The sequence below is a fragment of the Ambystoma mexicanum genome, chromosome 9 (assembly GCF_040938575.1).
Source record: "Ambystoma mexicanum isolate Mex_15411 chromosome 9, UKY_AmexF1_1, whole genome shotgun sequence".
Classification (NCBI taxonomy): Eukaryota; Metazoa; Chordata; class Amphibia; order Caudata; family Ambystomatidae; genus Ambystoma; species Ambystoma mexicanum.
Genome location: NC_090931.1, coordinates 236894898 through 236918592, shown reverse-complemented (window position 1 = coordinate 236918592; position 23695 = coordinate 236894898). Strand labels below are relative to the sequence as shown.

Genomic DNA, 23695 nt, shown 5'->3' with positions numbered 1-23695 from the left:
CAGAATCTCCAATGGACTGTGCCAAGGTGGCTGATAAGGGATGATCTGCCACAGACCCAGCAAGAGAGGGCTGAGAGAGAGCCGAACGGTGAGAGAACCGGGGGACGATCCTGCACCTAAGAGAATGGAAGGCGGCGAGGCTTTCACTGAACGGAGAACATCCGCGTATGCCAGAGCAGTTCCGATGCGGAGCGAGAAATGCAGCGAAACTGGCATGTCAGAGCAAAGGAAATCCAAGTCCGGTGGAAGAGAGAGTTTGGTGGTGGCCTGACCGCGAAACAGCTGTCGTGGGCAGTCTGCCCATACAACAATACTGACACCACCAGCAGGAGAATATCACTCCGGATCCGAGTCTCGGCACCAGTGACGTTGAGAAGATGAGAGTGAGGCACAGATGAAAGCCGCAGCGGAAAGTAAGCCACAGAGCTACAAAGCAGATGAAAGAGAATCCGATGTCCACCAGGTACTGGTACCGTTGCCCCTGAACACAGAGGAATACGGGGAACAGGAATACCGGAAGGCAAAAGAAAGAGGGAAGCAATGTAAAAGCAAGCAAAGCTTGGCCCAGTATTGATGTGTAGGGAATTGGAAGAAACCAGAACTGTGTTAATGAAATAGAAAGACATAGAAAGACACAAATACTACAAAGAAGGAGGGAAGAAAAGTTGGAAACTTCTTACATTGTTACATTGGGAAATGGGAAAAGACAATCCATACCTCAAAGTTATAAAGGGGAATATAAAATAAAAAGACACTTGGAGAATACAGTCTTCCGATGGCAAGAAGATAAACCTCATACAAGAAACAGCACTGTGGGAAAGGGTGAACTATAATTAGAAATTGAGTATTAAGAGTATACCAGAGGAGAACAATATACAAGGGCACCCGGAACCCTACAAGAGAGAGAGAACAAATTTGAATCAAACTAAGATAATTAGAGAAAAGGAGAAATGGGAAACTATCAGTCCCCCAAGGGAGCTACAAAACTTAACTAAAAAGATAACAATAGACTATTTGCATTTGGTCTACTGAGTGGGACAGAAGAATCAAAACAGAATCACTCTGAAGAACACAGTAACCAGGAGAACTGAGTCATCCTCCTGGTCTTGGTTAATTATATTAGTGGTAGTCTCAGATACGTTAGATTTGGACTGTGGACGGACTTGTTTTGTCATTTACACTGACTGACTAGCACCTTAGTTAGTAAAATCGGTAGGGAACACCCCATAGCCATAGGGAAAGATGGGTCTTATTTTACTTTAAATAAACCTCACAGTAAAAAAGTCTTTACTGTGTCGTCCTTCTGATCTGCCACACCATGCTACAAGATGGTTCGCGCCCACTGGTCTGTTTACTTCTTCCAAATATGGCAATAATGGGATAGTCACCCACTGGTATGCCGTAAAGGTGGGAAATGCATGACCTTCGGGCATGACCCCCTTGTTCCCAAACATCTTTCTTTGTTACTTCAAAAAGAACGCAAGATATGAGTTGTTTCAAGTGGCATGGCGATTGCACCATGTCTGCCAGTTTTCAACCGTCTGCAGGGCCTCATTGATTTTCTTGATAAAGAGTAGTCATCAAAAAGAATATAAAAAGGACCTGCGACCGAGTAGTGCTTTTAAACCATCCTAGTCTCTGAAGAACAGTGCTGATAGCTGCCTGCTAGAAGGCTGTGTCAACATCATACACCATATATTGATTGCTTGATTGGACACCATTTCTTTTTGAGGCATATTAAGTGCCTGCTTTCCCTATTCTCCCAAATAAACTCTGGGGTGGGGGGCATATTCTCGTTCTGTTCTATGCCACATCTCATCCTGTCCTGCCCATTTTGTCACAGGTTTTTATGCATATATAAATATTGTATCCCTGGAGACACATTCATCCTAAATAAATCAGAGGGGCCATTGCCCAAGGCATGGCAGGCCTCACCCATTACATTTGGATGAGATTCTCAATGGCTGAGAAATTTAGTACATTTTTTGGGAGCCACAAACTCATCCTTAAATCAGTAGCCAAAGCAGGAGTTGACAAGGTATTGAAGGGGTCACGCAGACCACCCATGTCTTTGCAAGGGGTTGGTTTTTCCTACTCCCGGTAATTAGATGTTTGTCAGGACCATTGACCGAACTGGTGAATGTGGCGTGTGTATAGATTGTCCTTGTGCATTCACGTCTTGAAGCTTATCTAGTTCCATCTACTGTTGCATAGAAAACATGTAGTGATGGGCAATATGTTGGTTGCAGTGGTGCTGTATGGCATGGTGTTTAATGGGCTCATCTTACTGGAATCAGACAAAGTATTATGCTCTTTCATCGGAGCAAAAAGTCTCTGGTGTGATTTTGTAATGGTTGGAGTCATGGTCTACCTCCGACATCTCTTCAACTGGAATTTCAATGTCAAAAGGCTCCCCAGAGACCAAGGTCGACAGGAGACTTGCAAACAGCTTACAAAGGGTGATTGCAGACAGTTTACAGGCAATAAGGACAATTAAGTTGCAAAGCTGTAAAGGCGCCATGACGACAGCTCCACCTAACCCTAAAAAGGGAGCACTGACATTTCAGCCCTCGGCCTCCGTCCTCAATATAGAAGAAAATGAGATCCAAAAACACACTGAATCGCTAAGGGGGTAAAGCCAAAACACATTGTGGCGACAAAGAAACCTTGGCCAACCATGGCAACCACATTTAATGGGGTGATAACCACACCAATCAACTACATTATTAGTGTCATTATCCCCTTGATGATTTGGTGTTTTTATTGTGACATTGTATATTGTTTATTCTTTGAATTCTTGTTTTACAAATTTGTTAAAGGTTACATGGATAACCAAATAATAAAAAAAGAAAGAAAATGGAGAAAAAGGGAAAAAGAAAAAAAAGAAATTAGTGCCATTACCACCACTTGAAGATAATACAAAGGAACAAGATAAGGCAAGGAGTTGGGATAGCGGTCAGAGAGGTAACCCCGCGGGAGAAGCATGGGTGCAATAAGTGCAGAGCTTCCTAAATGCCATACCCAAGTCCCTGACCAAAGTCAGACAATACGCAGATCATGTTGTAGAGAGCCTGCTCGGGGTTGGAGAACTGATCCTGGCCAAGGCCGGAAGCCATGAAAGAGAAGGGTCTTGCTACAAGCCTGCTTGGGCTATAAAAGATGCCAGACATTGGCAGGATCAAGAGATCCACAGAAAGAATGACCATGTCTATAGCAGGCAGCAGTAACTGTGGCACAGGTACCCCTCTCCCTGACCCAAAAGTTGTTACTCCCTCATCCTGGGAAATGTATATTTAGTATTGCTGAACTCAATAATGTCATAAGCACCAAACAGGGTATCCCTGAATTTCTGGCCATTCGGCCCAAACAGAAGGTAGAAAACACAACCTATTAAAACCGCGAAAAAGTGGTAATATGGTGATTCAGATGCCACTCAGTTGACATATTGCATACATGTCGGAAAATCAATTGCGTCTATACTTGGTTTCACATGAACCTATAGCCTAGTCCCGATGCAAAAACATCTGATTCATAAAGCTGCAGGTCAGGGCCGAGCAGCCCTTTGACATTGCTCAATTTAATGGAGTACACAATTATTGACCAGGTTGAGATGCCCCACTGCAAAGTCCAGTCACCACTATTATGAATATAGAAGTGGCAAAGGTTCGATCAGTAATACTAAATTTAATCAAAACGTTATTTTTAAAAAAAGCATCATGTGGCTTGCTTTAAGCATAATTAAATAGACTACTCATTCCCTGTGTATGTTACATTCATGAAAAATCAGAACAGCTTTATTTTCCTTTGAGAATTCTATGCATTTTACATGTCGGCCACAGAGGAGGTACTCCATAGCAAACCAAAATACCAAAGCAGTACAATCTCTCACTGGAACCAGGCCTCAAAATATATACTCTCCCCTATCCACTGGTGGGTGATAATTGACATGTGGTGAGTAAGGAATTGCCTTTTCTATGTATGTGGAGAATAGTGGGGAGGAAGGAAGACCTTTTTATGCCTGGCTAGTATCTTGAAATGTAAAATGTTTACCTTTAATGGAAAAATGAACCACATTTTATAACTGCTCTCAACTCATCTAACCAATGCAAAATAAGAGTTGTTCTACACATAAATGGCAGATATTTGGCAAGAGGTGGCATTGTTTAGCGAAGATGAGATATCCACTGAAACAATCACTTAAGCCAGGTTCTTACCAACATCAGGGTCTCCCGCTTGAAATCCCTGCAGGTCGTGGCTGTGATTTCCCCAATCATCTTGTGAAAAATCCTCCATTGTGCTGCTGTCTGACTCCACCTCCTGATACAAGCCACTGCTATTTATTAATACAGGTGTGAGAGGTTTTGAGTCCCAGCCTCCCTGACCAAACACCTGCTCCAATTGTTCAAATGTGTAGCTGCTTTTTCGTTTACCAACACCATGTTCTTTCACCCGGCTATAGCACCTGCGAAGAGTCTAAAGACAAAATAATAATGTAAATTAACATGTACCACATTTGATTTGTAATCATTCACACAAACAATGACTTTGTGATATGATCCTCTGAATGTTTTAATATACTGATCATACAGTTAAAGGTTAAAAAGCAAGCTGTACATTATTTGTACAGCAGATATTCGGTTTCTAAAACAGGTTACTACTGCCCCTTCTCAATAAGAAAAGGGGAAAAGCTTTACTTGGTAATGAACAATGACTGGTTGGTACTTGCATTGGGCCACAAAATGTGCATTCACCACTAGCTACTGGCTAGTGAGAATTGGCTCTTGGGTAGCAACTAATTGTGTGCATAGTGCATGCAGAGATCCGACGGGCAGAGTTTTTTAAATGCCTGGATAGTAGCCTGCAATGTGAATGCATAGCCCTGCTCCACATATGATAATTTAGTTATAAAGATTTAGTAAAGTTCATGACGCTGGATACAAAACTCCTTTCATACATTGTTCATTAAGTCATAAGGCAAACCAGAATTTGTAAAATATCCACCAAAGAGTACTTCCCTTTCGAAACAACACAAATAGCAGTATACAGGACGGTGGAGCAAAGATTTCCTTACCCTACACCAGAAATTGCTAAAAGGTATACAGACTAAAACATAAGTCGGTATATGCCCTAAATTCCAAGAAACTCAGACCAATAGCCAAACAGTGTACAATAAGCTCAGAAAAGGAAGCAATGCTTGACTTTTAGGTGAATGGCCTTCAATTTACTCAAGGGTTTCTTTGGGTGCCAACTCTTAGTATTTATGCACATGAAAACATCACAAACATCCAATCTTCTTTGCAACAGTCCCTCCTAGAGCTAGACTCCTTTAAACAGGTGGCGGGCTTTGAGGTTAATTACCACATATATGGGGCCCTGGGGTGTTGCTGGGGGCAGTGGAGGCCCTTCGGTCCTCCTGCCCGACTAAGTGGAACAAGAAAGCCATGGAATAACTGGGGATTCCTATCGCAGCACTCCCGAAAGAGATAAAGCTGGCTAACTTCCCATCTCTCGTTAAAGATCTCGAAAGGTGGTCATCCCCAGAGATTTTATTAATGGGGCGTATCACAGACAGTTAAATGAACTTGCTCCCACGGTTCCTCTATCACAGCTCAGTGCGCCCAGTGGAGATCTTGCAGACACCCCTCATCTGATTATAGCAGAAGATCCTTCAATTTATTTGGCAGGGGAAAAAGCCCAGGATTCCTAGAAAGGTGATGATGGGCAATGCCAGCTTGGGTGGGAAGGGGGTGGTTCCAAATCTACGCAATTACTATGCAGTGGCGCAGCTGAGGCGCTTTCTGGCCTGGCTCATGCCTGTCAACCCCCCGAGATGGGTGGAAATTGAACAATCTAGAGTGCCACTCCCTCTTAGCTCCCTGCCCCACACCTCCGCCCTAGCATTAAAACACTGGCCCGACCTACTAGCTTCCAGGAAACCTTGAAAACATAGGACTGGGCAATGAACACAGGATTCCAGGGGGGTTTAGGCTCACGCACCAGACTCTTCCATAACCCAGACTTTACTCCAGGTCTTCGGCCCATTGAATTCATAAGATGGTTGCCGAGGGGGCAACAATACCCTTCTCAACTCTTTGATAGTGGATTGCCCCTGTCCTTTGGCAACTGTAAGGAAAGGTTTGCCCTGACTGAGGTGGAAAGGTATATCTATGCCCAAATCTGGCACTGGACAGTTCACCCACTGGTCCGTCAGAGGGCTACATGGGACCTGATCCATGTAGCTTATCTTGCTAGAGAGCTCACAAGGGGGGGGGGACATTACCAGGCTGTATAAACTCCTGCAGGTGGACATGGGGACGCTACGACCACAATACATGGCCCAATGGGAGGTAAACCTGGGGCACCCTACAGAGGACCAGACTTGCATGGAAATTTGGACAAGAAACTACTCCTCCTCCAAGTGCGTAACTAACAAGGAATGTGCCTTTAAACTGACATACCAGTGGTACTACCCGCCGGTGAGGCTCCACTGCACTGAAAGCTCACTGAATTCAGAATGTTGGAGGAACTGTGTGGGCCGAGGGGACAAATCTACATATGTGGTTGGAGTGCTCCGAAAACCAAACTTTCTGGGAGAAAGTGGTTGACTCAATTGAAGCTATCACTCAGGTCCGACTACCTATGGAAGCTGAAGTGACTTTGCTGGGGATGCCAGTCCCGGGGGTATAACCGAGGTCAGGAGGGACATCCAAGTTGATCACCCAGCGTGAGGATTACGATTACCCGAACTTGGAAGTCACGTAAAGGCCCACTGTTACAGCTGTGGTGGACCAATATTTGGGACATTCTAGTGGCAGAGAAGGTCACTGTCGCCAAAGAAGGGGTTTTACACCAGTTCACTGACATTTGGTCCCCGATCCTCGATTACAGCCTGGACTTTCCTGCACAGACATAGTGGCACAGTTGTTGCACATTCATTGAAACGTCAGAGGGCATGTTGGGTCCTGGCAGAGTTGGAGAGGGCTAGGGAGGGATGATGCAGGTAGGGTGGAGTGAGAATTATCAAAAAAGCGCTTTCAGATGTGATTATCTGTCTGACCCCTAATGTTAGGAGAATGTTATTTGAATGCAACTGATTTTAAATTAAGTTGTTCACAGTGGTGTGCTCAAAAGGCAGAATGGATGAACCTACGGAAGATTGTTTTACTTGAAATGATGTTGATCAACAGGCAGGAATTTGCAATAGAAAAATCAGAATAATTTGGAAATTGAGTGAAAAGATCTTTTAAATAAAGGAGGACTACTCAAGAGTGCTTTAAAAAAAAAACTTCAGAAAAATAAAGACAGAATAACCGCAGAAAGACATAAAAATATGTTCATAGTCGTTTCGGGATACCAACAGGTTGTTTTTCTGCTTGCATACGCCTTTCGTAGATGCAAGACACTTCAAACCTTTTCTGAGACATCCATAGCCTTTTTTCACTCAATAGCCAGAAAACTGGTAGGATCTGGATGAAAGATGCGAACTTTGATTTGAGAAAAGATGTGCCTCCTTAGTTAATCTGTCATGGAGGGGGGAAAGGCACCCCCAGAATCCCAAACCCATGCAATTTGCATCCATTCTAGAGCAACCAGACTCATGGACGTCCTGGACAGTAGCAGTGGGCAACATCTGGACTCCCCACTAGCTACTGATATTTGACTCTAGGCAAGTAAGAAATGGTGTGCTTTGTGTATGTATAGAATTGAGGTGGCAAGTAACTTTAAGCATAACATGCAGAATTGCTAAATTTGGAAGAAAGACATGCGAGGACAACACAATTTAAAAAAAAAAATCATTACATCCTCCACTGCTCGTGTTAAAAGGAATTTCATGAATCTTGTATTTCCCTAATCTTATATTTCATAAATATGACATATGTTGCTTTACAATTTAGCTCCAATCCACATAATTTCAATCTGTGCTAGTTTATAACTGCAAGGATGCCCTCTTTGCACCTACATTTGCTACCAAGCATACAACAGGGAATACCTGCATATATATAGGAAGTGGACCCACAACACCATTTCTAGGTTAGGTAGTTGGTGAATGGCTGTGGTGTTGATGTATTGAGATGAATTTTCTCAGAGAGAAAAAAGCTGCAAGTGCAAGCCTATTTGCCCTCGATTTCGAGAGACTAAAATTAAACATTCTTGTACCAGGGAAAACTGTTGCAAAAGTCTGAATGTTGCACTGTCCATCCTAACCTGAAGGACTCTGTCACCAGAGAGCCCTAGAGTCACGGCTGGCAAAATGGATCAGTGCCCAGCAGAATAAATTGCAGGATACAGGTTTGGATAAACAGAAAATGGTTTTGCCGATGTCTCTGTAGAATTGGGAGCACGGTCCTGTGTGCTTATTACAAACAACTCCGACTCATTGCAGGAACCAAAGTGTGGAAAGAGGTCATAAGGTCTTTAAACTACAGAAAGCCATAGGCCCAGTAAACCAAGAGGGGACGGGGGAAGAAGGTTAAGGGGTGGGAAAGCCTTTCCCTAGGAATGCACACATTCATATTTTCAACAGATAGCAGTAAGACTAAATTTCCATATCCCATAGATACAGTGACTACTGCACAAATAATACATATACATGGAAGGGTTAACCCTATGATTTTTCATACTGGGCCAGGTAACTTTTGTGCCACAGCCAGACAGGAATCAAACTCCGATTTATCATATAAATCTTTTAAAAGAATGGAGGGAAGATTCGGTTGAGGAAACTTCAGTGGTAATGGAGGCCCTCTTGTCTGAAGAGACCGCAGAACACATATTGATACCCCCGGAATTACCACCTGAAAAACAACAGGATATACAAGATCTGCTTGATCAGTTCCGGGATTTATTTAGTGAAGAGCTAGGGAGAGTCAAGAAAGTTCAACATTATATACAAACTTCTCCTGGGAAGGTAGTCAACCTTCGTCCTTCTAGAATACTAGAAAGGAAATCCTCATGGAGATGGAAAAGATGTTGGAGGCAGAACCGTATTAAAGTTCATGGACCTCGCCAATGGTCCTGGTCATGAAACCGATCAATCGTGGAGATGTATAGATTTTCAAAAACTCAACAGGATATCCCAATTTGGCAATTAGCCAATGGCCCAGATCAACGATCTAATTGACAGACTGGAATCCACGGTTTTCGTTTCCACGACTGATCTGACTAAGGGATGTTGGCATGTGCTATTGAACCCCTCCGACAAAGAAAAAACGACCTTTTCCACTCGTAGGGGATTGCTCCAGTACGGAGTCCTACCTTTGGGACTCCATGGTGCTCCAGACACTTTTCAACAACTTATGGATAAGATATTGGGATGCTATTCAAGCTATTGCGGTGCATATCTTAATATCGTAATCCATAGTCAGACCTGGGAGGAACATCTGCGCCACACGTATGAAATTGTGAGATCCCGGAGACAGGTGGGTTTGACAGGTAACTCAAAGTAATGCCACTTGGCCCAGTCAGCCATAAGATATCTGGGTCTCTTTGTGGGGAACGGCTTGCTAAGACCTCAAGCCGAGAAAAGTTTAAGCTGTTAGCAAAACTCCACACCCCTAAAAACAAACAGGAGTTAAGAGCATTGTTGGGCCTCAGAGGATATTATCGGTGGTTCATCCAGAATTATTCTAGCATCACATCTGGCTTGGCCGATAAACTAAAGAATGCTGAACTGCAAAAAATCCAGTGTTACAAACAAGACCAGGCTAGTTTCAATACTCTTAAAGACATCCTCTGCAACAAACCAGTAGTCAAGGTACCCAATTTCAATAAAGAGTTTATTCTGCAAACGGATGCTTCGAAGGTTGGTCTTGGGACAGTCCTATCACAAACCCATGATGGAATAGAAAATCTAGTTCTCTATAAAAGTCAAAAACTGTTTCCGGGGAAAGAAATGATGCCACCACAGAATTGGAGGCCCTTGCAATTAAGTGGGCTGTGGGACATCTGCGATATTACCTTACCTTACCACTCCAAGTTTAAGTTGGTGATCGACCACTCCCCTCTGACATGACTTAGTCTACGTAAAGACACAAACCCCTGCATTATGCAGTGGTATTTGAACTTACAGCCATTCTGTTTTCATGCTGAGCACAGGAAGGGAACAGGGAAATGCTGATTTCTTGTCTCGATTATCTATGGGGATAGATGGGGAAGCCGAAAGCCGAGGGGGAACAGTATGTGACGATCCTTCAGATATTATCACTGCTCCCCAGGGGAGAGCCCCTTTCCATGAGGCTAGGGAGGTGAGGCCGCTAACCAGTAGTCCCCCTAGGGGTGGTAACATGCGGGAGGATCTCATGGGGATAAGGACATGATTGGGAGACACAGCGCCTTTAAACCCCAACCGTGCAGGCTGATTTTAATGCTTGAATCTTCCACACATAAGCTCATGTCCGAAAAGGCAACGACGAAGAGGACATTGAGAATTCTACGAGCAGGACGAAGCTCGATCAGCTGCTGTCAATTGACATTATGCTGGGGCCGACCCCGCTACTTAAACTGAACAGAAAAGAAGAACGGTCTTATTCATTGTCTTCTTACCTGTCCGGCAGTGGCCCGTGCGGTTCCAGTATGCTGAGAGCTGTTGTAAGTCAAGAAGGAGAATCCGGCGACTGAGGGGGCGCATCTAAGCCCAAAGGCTGAACTTGGGCTTCAGGAGACTGCAACAAGGCATGTCTCCAAACTTGAAGAGAGAAGCGCAGGGACGCCCGAGAAGCAACATACGAGTCGGCTGGGAACCGGCGCAGTGAGCCTGGAGAGACGGAAAGTTGGTGGCGTGACCTCCAGTGGGTGGACCGTTGTGTCCAACAACGGTGCAGAGACCGACTACCATAGCCTACAGCAGAGCCGCGTGGGTGAATGTGTGGAAAGTGCAAGAGACTGTGGTGGTAGTGGGCTCTGTATTAATTGAGACAAGTCGGAGCGCGTTCCGGTGAAAGGGGTGGGAGTGAAATGCTATTGCCATAAGCCCGATGAAATACCTGAGTGTCAAACTAGGGATGGAGGGGACCAATTTCTTGAAAAACAATCTAGACCGTGTCCTGGAAAAGGTGCAGGAAGATGCCAGGCACTGGTCAAATTTACCGGTCTCCCTACTGGGAAGGGCACATTTATTCAAAATGATGATGCTTACGCAGCAATTTTACGTTCTCCAGAATACACCAGTTAAAATCCCCTCGGGCGTGTTCCGGATCATAGAGAATGTACAGAGAGGATATATGGGATAAGAAAAGCCAGAGAATTGCTCTCACAATCTTGACTCGTTTGGTTGTGGAGGGTGAGCTGGACGTCCCTGATGTTCTTAAGTATTACTGGCCAGCCAAATTAGTTGCTGCTAATGAATGGGGTTTTGACGAGGGTGGGGCCTCACACATCGGTCTGGCAAAAGAACTGATGGTACATTTCGCTCCTACACAATTATTACAAGGGGCCCCCTTCAACAGGGATTTCTGCCACCCAGCCTTCGCAAACGTGAACGTGGAATGAAACACTTAAAACAATGCGCTGGGGACAGGTGGTGATGATGGAAGCTCTGATTTGGGAAAATCGGTATCACCCAGAGGTGGGGAAGTTGGGGTGACAAGCAAGATGGGTTTGTGAAGGTCACCCATATAATCGAGCAGAAACAATTGGTTCCCTTTCAGACTCCAAGAGCATGATTATTTTACATATCTATGTCTGAGTCATGCGATGAGACATGTGGGCAGAGAGGAATGAGACATCCCTGAGAGATCACCACTGAAGGCCATCTCATAGCTTTACCAGGCGATTAACAATTTCTCTTCCCTGCTGCCACTAAAACTGAGGGATAAGGGGCGTGGCCAGCGCGTATGCCGTAAAGATGTGCATCCGCGAAGCTCCTGCCCGCGATCCTTTGGCCGTCTATAACGGGTTGATATACCCATGAAATTCGCAAAAAGGCACACATATATTGATAGGGGAACCTCTCCCCACTGCAGCAACCTGACTCCCGAGCAAAATCGGAGTCGGCATCACCTCGAACGCGCCGAAAACAAAGGCGCCCCTGCAAATCCAAGATGGTGGCGACCGCTATGACTTTGAGTGTCGCCGAGTGAGTGACGAAGCTACACTGAGACTGGAGGAGGCTACCTTCCCCTCCCCGTGCAGCAAAGATCTAGTTCCCGGCTCCTAATCTGACATCGTTCCCACAAGGATTGGAGGAGTCACTACGGGACTGCGCAGAGTTGGGACCTGCAGATCGTCTGCTGCTATCGACTGGGAGGGAGGAGGAACCCGCGCGACCTATATCAAAGGAGCTGAAGGTGTGGGCCTCCCTCTGGCGCCAGACCACACAGACGCTGGGCCCCCATCCGACTGCAACTGGTGACGGAGAGCGAGGGAACAGACATCAGCTCCCCACGAAAGTCCGGAAGCACGAGGGAGCGGCCCCGCACAACGGGACCTGAAATCCATTCTCGGCAGATCGGACCGCAGGACCCCAACACCAAAAACAGTGAGTGGCTCCCTTACATACTCCCCCACCTGCTGCCATGGACATATAGGGAGAAAGAGTGGGACTATACAGGAGCGCGCCGACTTAACCAGCATGAGATGTGAGCACGGGGACTTGAACTACCTGCTAGGCCAACCTCTAGAAATCCCTGGCCTCAGCCCACAAAGTAAAGACCTCGACACAGCTCTCTAACACGCTAGGCGGGCTGAGGCTAGTGTACCCTTGACGGAGCTCTACTTAACCACAAACTGAGAAACTGCACGCAATTAGAGATGACCTGTGGTCCCCCCCACACCCAACCTCGGAGGAGAACTTCTAACGCACGTACCCTGGACTTGAGATCCCTCTGGCCTGGTTGAACGTGGGAGACAACACACTGCTGCAGCCACACCGGAGCCAGGCCGCAGCTGAGAGCACAACCCAACACTACCAGGAATACCCCCTGGGCCATTACTAGCAGTATCCCGAAAAGCTGAACCTAACCCAATGCGACCAGAACGCGCAACAGGGAAGGGTTCTATCTCTAGTGCATCGCTGAAATCCAGCATTTACATAAGCATCCACTGAATAGAGAGGCCGACACAGCGGCCCCGAGGGAAACAATGTCTCCACCTAGAAACAGAACGAAATCCACAACAATGGACTCTTATACGACGGTCAGGCCCAAACAATTGCCACAGCCTGAACCCATAACTGCTGATGAACCATCACACACAGAAACAGTGACTAACGATACACAAGTTCTCCAGTACATTGCAGCGCTCCGCACCTCCATTGAAAACAAGATTGATGAAATGAAAGCCGACATGCAGCTTATGCGTCAAGACGCACGCAACCTGACCGAAAAAGTGAACGCCAACGAAGCCACTATACAGGTCAATGTTGAAAGCACCACAGATCTGAAGAAGCGAGTCCAAGACCTGGAACAAAAAGTGGCAAGATTAGAAACACGATCTGAGGACGCAAGTCACGCAAGGCGAAATAACATCAGGATTTTAGGTGTTCCCGAAGATATGGAAGGCCCGGACCCTACAGAATTTAGAGAGACAATGCCACAAGAAATTGGGGCAGGAAAACTCTTGCAAGGGTTCTCAGTAGAACGTGCCCACAGATCCCTCCAAAAGCGCCCTCCACCGGGCTCGCACCCGCGTCCGATTATTGCCAAAATTCTAAATTTTCATGACAGAGAAACGATATTGCGATGTTCCAAAGAAGGCGGAGAAATTAGAAGGCAAGACTCGATAATCGTCATGTATCCTGATTACACCCCTGCAGTACAACGCGCCAGGAATTCTTTCATACCGGTGAAGGTGAGGCTGCGTAAACTTAATCTTAAATACATGTTGCTCTACCCCTCTCGCCTCAAAGTTCTCTATAAAGGGAAAGCACTCTTCTTAGAATCCCCAGCTGCAGCAAACATGTGGCTTGATCACAATAACCTGGCAGACGGCGAAGAGGAACCACCAAAAGCAGACAACAGATAAAGCAGGAAGCTACAATTACTAACACCGGTCGTTGATCCCACACGGGAGTACAATGCAGTCAATCGGCCTGTAACTAAGGCTGTAATATGAAGATAGAAATATCGGGCAGAAGCACAAAGAACCGCATGCGGCCACGCCAATGGCTCACCCCCGCAAAGCACGTGTAAGTCAAATGCTTGCACACCACCCGCACCGGAAGGTCTGGAGAGGCCTGGAAGGCTCGGGAGCCCCTGAGCGCTGCAAGTTCAACCCAACTGCTGGGGGCAGTTCACAGTTAAACTGTTTAGTATATTCATTCACTCGAATGACAGTTGAAAAAGTTTGTAAGTCTCTGAGATACATTATGTTGGCGGCGGGAGCGGGGGATACGGCCCTTCAACCCTGGCAAACAAACAAAGTCCCTTGTTCAAAACACCCTGACTCCAGGAGCCCACCCGGTATATGACGAAAACCCCAACAACCCCTGTAAAGTGACATGGCGATGAGAATAAAAATAATGACTTGGAACGTAAGAGGCCTTGGTACTTACCTTCGTAGAAATAGAATCAAGTCCTATCTACACAGAAAAGGGGTAATGATAGCGCTTCTAAAGGAAACACACTGCACTGCAGAGTCCATGGCCAAACTCCGGGATCATTGGGGTGGGCAGGGGTATGGAACTGCCTACTCTAAGTACGCTAGAGGGGTCTACACATGGATCCACCCCCAACTTCCATTTCAATTAACCAAAGCTGTAAATGGCCCAGAGGGCAGATTTGTGATACTGTGGGGACTCAGAGCAAGAAGAAATGTGCATAGTGAACTCCTACCTCCCCAATAATAATATTCCAGCCCACCTCGAATCAATGTACGCCAGAGTCACACCACACAGAAACGGCCTATTCATATGGGGTGGGGATTTCAATTGCACCCACAATCCAGAACTAGATAGCTCCTTACCCAAAGGCCCATCAGTAGCCACGACCTCATTAAACACCATGATGGTTAGATTGGACCTGGCTGATGTGTGGAGGGAACTGCACCCGCAAACATGTAACTACTCTTACTATTCATCTCCCCATGTCCTCCACACAAGACTAGATTATATCTTTGTAGGTAGGGAACACTTACCCCAAATGGAAGAAGCACAATACCTGGGTAGAACGATCTCGGATCACTCCCCATTGGTGGTAGAATGGAACCACGCTGGCACCAGACCACCCATTCCCATGTGGCGAATGCTGGTGGAAGCCCTGAAGGACCAAGCTTTCAAAGATGAGCTACAAGATTTAATAGATGACTACATAGAGCTAAATATGGAAGTGTAGACCTCGTGAGTACCGTATGGGAAGCCCTGAAAGTAGTGGTTCGCGGTGAAGTCATAGCGAAGGCTGGGGGCGTGAGAAAACAGTTGCGAGATGAACTGACACAAAGAGAAAGGGAGATAGAGAGGCTTGACACCTGTCCCTCAGACCCACAAGCAACAGGAAGACAAACTCAAAACACTTAAAGCTGAATGTACGAAGGCCTGGGATAGACTGGCTAAGTTTGATTATGCTACCAAAACAAACAGAGCGCACACAGAAGCCGACAGGCCCAGCAGACTGTTAGCCTGGCTCTTCAGAAAGGAACATCCCAGACACACAATCACCACACTCCATGACAAAGATGGCAACATACACCTAACCTAACACAACATAAACAAGACCTTTAAAGACTACTGTGCACACTTGTACTCGCATAGCGATGGATTCCCTTTAGACCAGATAATGGACACCCTAGAGGAGATGGGATTACCTAGACTCTCCCCAGCACAAGCCGAAGCCTTAGATGCTGACATCACTGCAGAAGATATAGCTGAAGCAATTAAATCACAAGCTACATGCAAGGCCCCAGGCAGTGACGGATTACCCCCAGAATTGTATAAGACGTATGGCCTCTCTCTGGTCCCACTATTACACGAGGTCTTCCTAGAAACATATGAGCGAGGCATTCTACCCGACAGCATGAGGGAAACCCTAGTGATCCCAGTCCTCAAGCCAAACAAACCGGCTGAACAATGCAACTCATACGACCTCTGGCCATGCTTAATTATGACGTTAAATTACTGACCACAATCCTAGCTAAAAGACTCCAGACTTATAGGTCGACATTATACACATAGACCAGTGCGGATTTGGAACACAACTATGAATTTACGCAGACTCCAACATATTGTCGGACAGACAGACATGAGTCCCGAACCCTACGCCTTACTGTCGCTAGATGCCATTAAGGCATTTGATTCTATATATTGGGAATGGTTGTTGGCGGTCCTAAAGGAATCTGGCTTTGGCCCAGGTTTTGTTAGATGGGTCAAAATACTATATACCAGACCAAGAGCTCGGGTAAAAGCTGGGAGATATGTGTCAGAGATATGGGACATATGTAGGGGTACTAGGCAGGGATGCCCGCTGTCCCCCATGCTCTATATCCTCGGGTTGGAACCCATAGCTATTTATTTCAGGAAACCGTTTTTTGATGCAGGGATAAGACTAGGTGGGACAGACCACATAATTTCGCTCTCCGCGGATGATGTCCTGTTATACGTTAGAGACCCGCACCTTAATGTTCCTACTATGTTGGAGGTCCTTGACAACTTCTCCAAGGTCTCAGGTATACAATTTAGCAGAGCTAAGTCCTGTTTGTTCCCTCTAGCAGGGCTAAAAGGCAGAGACACGGAGGAGCTCCCAGCGCTAGGAATACAATGGCAGACCACAGCGTTCCGCTACCTCGGAATCCAAATAATGCACACCCCAGAACTGATGCACGAACACAATACGAAAGTGGCGATACCTGCACTACGCAGATCAATGGGGTTCTGAGCGAAACGTCCTTTATCAGTGATGGGCAGGGCCTCTGTGGTTAAAATGATTGTTCTCCCCCGGTTCCTATACAAGTTGCAGAATGTGCAATATTACATCAAAAATTTGTTCTTTCGCCTGCTTGAATCGATTATTCGTGAATTCCTTTGGGGGCAGAACAGACACAAAGTAGCACACTCTACCCTGGTATTGACATATGCACAAGGGGGAATTCAACTCCCGAATCTTGAAAAATACTATCTAGCTGCCCAACTCAGTTTTGTGTCCAAATGGTTGGCCCACAACATCACATCCGAGACCCCCCTACTGCAATCCATGATTTCCCCCATACAACTGAGAGAACTCATATGGGCACCACAACACCTACTAAGAGGCATACCCCTCATAGCCACTCTGGGGAGACAACTATGGCAAAGGGTGAGACCGATAACTCAGCTAAAACACCTGTATTCCCCAGAAATACCAATGATCCAAGACGCGCAAAACAAGTGCGGACCTACTGCACCTAAAACATTGGGAGAGGAAGGGTGTTTGCACTTGGGGGGACCTGTACGACGAAGGTTCCTTCAGGGAATTTGAATCACTTCGAAGGGAGGATGACATACACGCTGGTCAATTCCTCTGGTATCGCAGGATACGAGAAACGGCAAAGAAAAAATGGGATACTTGGCCAGAGGAACCAGAGTCTGCCTCACTCTTAATGCTGCTATATAATTTGGGGGATGGGCGGAGAGCGGTCTCCCAGATATACAACCACCTCAGCGATACCCCCAACCTGAAAAGTGAGACAATGAAAAAGAAATGGGAGACCGATCTGAGATGGGAACTGTCAGATTCTGGTTCATACAATTGAACATGCTACATCGAACATATCTGACTCCCTGCAGGCTAGCGAAAATTAATAGACAAACGGGGTCCCACTGTCCATGGTGCAAAGCAGACAAAGCAGACCTACTCCACATGTTTTGGGAATGCAATACAGTGCAATCCTTATGGATGAAAATTAAACAGACATTTGAAAAAGCAGGCACCTCAAGCTACAAGTGGTCCCCTGAGGAGTGCCTCCTAGGTACACACCCCAGGCCGGCCAAACGTAAACACTGGGTGAAACTTATGGATTTAACCTGTATACTGGCTAAAAGGCAAATTGCCAAGGCCTGGAAAAAACCAGCAGTGCAAAACTACAAGGCATGGTGTAACGGGTTGGAAAGATGGATCAACGTGGAAACAAGAGCATGGGAGGATAGCGTCACCAGGTCGACCGATGAATCAAGCTCTGCCCTGGAGTCATGGAAAGAAATAACCAGTAGCATGCTTTCCTCCCCAGATGATAAACCCCCATGAACAAATACGGACTAGACCATACCGTGTTGCAAGTACACAACACCATTGCAGAGGCAAGCAGACTGGGTGAAACCCCCGGAACCCCGGAACTCCCCCCCCCCTCCTGCTCCCAATACCCCACCCTACCAATCCACGATTTTGAATAAAGACAATGAGACTCAGAGACAATTGAATGTTGTTAAGTTACCTTTATAAAAGTAAAGACGTTACTGTTTATTAAGCAATACTGTTAATCCTGCTATTAAGAACACATTCAGTTCGAAATGTGTAATTGTATGATAACAAATGCCAATAAACAAGTTTGAAAATAAACTAAAACTGAGGGATAAATGCAAAGGTGTCCTGGGGGCCATAGAAGAAGAGGACTCGGTGGAGGCCTTGGAGTCCCCCCCAGGAAGGCAGGCATATCTAGTAGGCTAAGGCTCATCCAGTATAAGCTAGTTCATAGAGCATACTATTCTAGAGATAAGCGCTATCATATGGGGAGCCTTTTTACAGAACCGAGCGTGCAAGGGCCAGTCTAAGGGCGCAGTGTTGTGGAACGCAGAACCGCTAGAGACACTGGCCGATACATAGCACGTTGCGCTACACCCACCCAGCAGATTCTTAAAGAACCCAGGACCGGTAGAACCTACATGACCCTCCTGGGGGTTGCTGCATTTGACCCACCTAAGTCTTATGATTGCCCATGGTGTGGTGCGAACGGTGCAGATATCTTGCATACATTTTGGCACTGCACTTATGTCCAATCCTTTTGGGGCCAGATTAAATATGCATGTATCAGGGTTGGGATAACACGCTTTAATTGGGTACCGCTGGGGTGCTTACTCTGGGCCTGAGAAATATAGGCATGTTATTAAATTCAAGGATCTGGCATGCATACTATCAAAGAGATGCATTTCAATGTCCTGGAGGTCAAGTAGGGGGCTGCAATATAGCCCATGGCGCAGGCATTTCCTAAAATGGAGTATGGCTGAAAGAAGGCATGGCGCAGAGCCTTTCAGACAAATGTTATGGAGCCTACGGAGAACATCATGGCATGGAGCGACCTCATAGAGGCAATGTATCATCCCTTAGATGATAAACCCCAATGTCAATGCCACTGAATATGGCACAAGCGGGTGCATTTGCCCCGCTGCATTGGTGGAACTGATAATGACAAAAAGTACTGTTGGCCCTCCATTGGATACTGGGCTCTGCTGTTGCCTCCTGCGAAACCTCCAAGGGGCCAAACTGTCCTAAAAGACTCTGAAGGAAGGAGCCCCCACTAACCCCCCCCCATTGTTGAATGTTTGGTCCCTGGTGCTTAGCTCTGTAGTTTTGTTTTTCTTGTTTAGTTTAACCCGGCTTTGCATGGTTATTGTATTGGATGGCTTGAAGAAATGTAATATTTACTGGCCTACCCTGTAGCATTATAATCTATAGCATAATCTACTCCCTCCAAATGTACACCAATAAACAGATTTTAAAATAAAATAAAGACCCAAGGTCCTTACCCTCTGTGGCAATAGTGTTGTGCGATGCAGGACCACAGAAGACGCTGGTCGATACATAGCACATTGCGCTACGCCCATGCAGCGGATCCTTTAAGAACCGAGGACCCTCTGCGGCAAAGCCTGTGCAGGCTAAGGGCGCGGTGTTGTGCAACGCAGCTGTTTGGCGACAAAGGGGCTGCAGCCCATATTGCGAGTACATTGCGCAGCAGTCAACCATCAGCGACCGTACGGTAAGAAAGGGGCGGAGAGCGGGAATCAGCCATTACTGCTCTCTACTAAACTGATCAGCCCTCTTACTTCCACTAAAACGCTTGTCTCAACGTACACTGTCTCCGCGCACCCATTAGGCTTCCTCTCTCACCGTTGGCTCACTTTGTGTGTTCCCGGCCGTTTCCTTTGTACTTTTCTCCCTCTAGGTGTGTTGTTTCTGTGCTGTTACTTCACTCTGCTTCCGCTGTGCGCCCTAGGCCTTTTCCCCTCTCTAGAGTCCACCTCTGTGTTTACTGTTGGTGCCCTCTAGGCCTTTCTCCACCTCCTATGTGTCTGCTCTTCTGTGCGTCCACTTGTTCAACTGTTGGTTGTTGTTACTATTAAAGGATACATATTTTTTTTTGTTATTACTTGATTTAATTGAATTACAATTTTTACAAGGCAGATAGGTTTATCTATCTCAAATTGAGGCCCCAAACTCCTTTCTCATTTCAGTTCTTATTGTCCTGTTAAGTCCCTATCAATAGTAATTTTTTCTTATTACGTTGTTTGTATCAACGTTTCCCGTCTGTTCTTTTCTTGCCCCATTACATTTTCGAAGTTTATGTTCTGAAAAAACTGTGCTACTGCAATCAACCATGATGTCTTCTCGCCACTCATCAGGCGAAACCACCAGTCTTCTTCGTATATCTGTATATCAGACAATAAGCCACCTAGGTAGCTGTTTCTCATCTTGGTTGTTCCAATGTGGGACATTAAGAGATGTCTAGTTGTTTCCACTTGGACTTCATTTTTGCAGTAGCGACACTTGTTGGTGCTGGATTTACCTCTTATCGCCAAGATTTCATTGGTTTTTAAGAGGTTTAACCATGCTCGCATAAAGATGGACTGTAGACCTTTATGTGGAAATTTCACCAAATACCCCAAGACTTGATTCACCTTCTTTGTGTTTATCGGAAGATTCATTGTTAGTTTATTTTTAGCTGCAGCTTCTAGAGTCAAGTACAAATCTCGCTCCTCTAGTTTTTTTTTCACTTCGTTCGGGTTTCTCGTGAGTTCCTCTTCCGTGCTTCTGATCAATTCCAGATGCTTTTAATTTGTCGCTGTCCAGTTTGTGAGCATTTTGCTTTTTTCCTCCATCCATCTCTCTGCGGATTGTCTCTAAGATTTTTGGCAGAGTCAGGAGTAAAGTCTTTCTGTAAAGCATTAGGGTGTTTCGATCCACTACCGCTTTAAAAGACGTTAAACTCAGTTCACGTCGAATCAAGGCGATTGGCGTGGACATTGGTAAGTTCAATACCTTTCGCCAAAATTGGCCTTCCAGCTTTTGCCAAATTTTAGAAGTTTTGGCATTGCTTCTGCTCCATAAGTCACTGCTGGGGTGAATTTTGCCTTGTAAAAATTCAAAATCAATTCAAAATCGGTCTAAGCGAGAAGCGCCCATACTGCTTGTCGACTGCTTTGGTCTGGGAGGCAAGCGTCTTAATCTTTTCCTGCAAAGTGTTTAGCATTTCATTTTCCAGTGGACTGTTAATGTTACGCCCAGGTATTTAAAGTGTTTTACCTTTTCTAGTTGTATTCCATCTAGGTACCATTTTTGCTTCTCATTCTTCTTCGTTTTTTTTTCAAAAGACATGATTTTTTTTTTGTCTTTGTTTAACTCCAAATTGTTCTCCTTTATGTAGGCTGCCAGGTTGTTTAATTGGCGTTGCAGGCCTATCTAAGTTTGATCTAATAAAATTATATTGTAGGCATATATAAGACATCAGACTTTCGAATCACATATTGTGGTTGAGAAGGACCAATCTTTTTGTTCAGTGTTCCTTGAAATCCCCAATGTATGAATTGTACAGTAATGGCACAAGCGGGCATCCTTGTTTAACTCCCCTTGCTGTCAAGGTCTCTTTAGACAGTTGTGCTGTGTGACTGAGCCTCACACTCATAGAAGTCACTGAGTATAAGGCTTTTATAGGCTCCAAGATTGATTGAGGGCAGTTCCAACCTTTCAGTTTCCTCCATAATCGTTCCGGGTTGACCTGGTCCAATGCCTGGACCAGGTCAACGAATGCTATGAAGACTATGGGTTGCTTTCTTTTATCTTAGCCTTCAGTGTGCTCAGTAGCAGAATATTTGTTGTTGTGCCTAGATTTTTTACAAATCCCACCTGAAAGTGATCGTTATAATCAGCCTCTTTTGCCCAATGTTGGAAGTTTTCTAGTATTAAAGAAGCAAATGTTTTACAAATAGCGTCCAACAGGGCGATTGGGCGATAATTCTTAGGATTATCTTGTTTACCCTTTTTGTAAATTGGCACAACATTTGCAGTTCTCCAGGATTATGGTATGCTTTTTGTTTTTTTGTACACATCTTTTCAATACATTACTGATAAATTGGGCCCATTCTTCTGCGTGGGTTTTTAGGTCGATGTTTGTGATATCATCTGGACCCGGGGCCCCTGAGCGGTTTAAGTTGGTAATTTTCCTTAGCACTGACTCTACGTTGTGTGGGATTTCCCAAGGAGTTGTGTCTTGAGCACAGTCTGGTTTCTGGGCTTGGCAATCATCTACTGGTTTCTTATAAAGCTCTGTGAAGTGTTCCATCCATCGCTGTTCTCCCGCATTGTTTTGCAATACGTTGCTTGTGTCTTTTTGAGTAGATTTTATTAGGGTCCAGAATTCACATGTTTTTTCCAACAGACCGTACGGAGCATTGCTTCCGAATCTTCATGGTACATTTGTATCCGATAGTTTCGTAGCCAATTTTTGAAGGCCATCGCTGTTACGTTTGCTACTTCCATGTTTTCAATGGAAGGCATTTTCCTTGCTAACAGTTTTAGTTGTTGGAGTTCTCTTCTTTTCTTAACCAGAGTTTCGTTATACTTGTGAACCGTTGGTTTCTTATTATTTGTTATGTTTGTTCTTTTTGATCTATAAGCGGTCAGGAGCGTTTGGTATTCAACTTCTGATGATTCCACTTCATTTGGGGGCCGCATCTAGGGATCTATCCAATTGTCAAGTGATCCAGAACAACGCGGTCAGATTAGTAAAAAATTTGAAAAGAAAAGACCATGTTACTGAAGAGAGGCGTGCTCTGCACTGGCTTAGAGTAGAAGAACGTATCAAGTTCAAAACTCTCTGCCTGGTACATAAGTGCCTTTATGGCACAGCGCCTGCTTACTTGAAAACACACATAGTGCCCTATAACCCCAGCAGAAACCTACGCTCGGGCGGCAAATGCCTCCTGCATGTGCCCAGGTTCAAGCTAAAAACAGGGCTGGGCAGATCCTTTCTTGTGCTAGCTCCTAAACTGTGGAACAGCGTCCCCGAACCCCTTAGGTCCGAAGTCAATCACTTTGCTTTTAGGAAGATGCTGAAGACACACCTTTTTATTTGAGTTCTTGGTCGTAGGACTTTCCTAGAGTCCTTGTAACGCGATAGTACTTGTTCTCATCGTCTGTCTCATATGTTTTGTTCGTCTTGTAGTACTGGTGTTTTATGTACAAGCGCCCTGATGCCCTCGGGCTACCGGCGCTATACAAAAACCAAATACAATACAATTCAATACAATTTGTTTTTTCCCGAATTGCGTCCCTCAACTGCTTCCTTCCACCTGCAGCCTCATTTGTGGTATTGGACTTTTTGTGGTTTTCCACTCTGTGATCAAAATGTTGTGATCACTGTGCTTTGTTCTTTGTACCTTAAATGTAAGGATGAGGGGAAGTAGATCTCTGGAAACGTATATGTGTTCTATTATTGCTTCTCGCCAGTTTCATTCCCATGTGGGTACTTGTGGTTTACATTTATCTGTCATTTCAAGAAGATTGTTCAAGTCTCTTATGTCCGTTAA

The 23695-nt window shown here is 45.4% G+C and overlaps 1 protein-coding gene across 5 annotated transcripts in view; it reads right to left on the bottom strand.

Annotated features, from left to right (window-relative positions):
• MSANTD2 (Myb/SANT DNA binding domain containing 2) overlaps positions 1–23695 on the bottom strand; it is a 257973-nt gene that overhangs the window by 212044 nt on the left and 22234 nt on the right. For all 5 annotated transcript variants that reach the window (XM_069614534.1, XM_069614533.1, XM_069614530.1 and 2 more), the window contains exon 2: positions 4215–4473. In XM_069614534.1, the coding sequence (XP_069470635.1) occupies positions 4215–4473 (259 nt within the window). The remainder of the gene's footprint in view (positions 1–4214; positions 4474–23695) is intronic.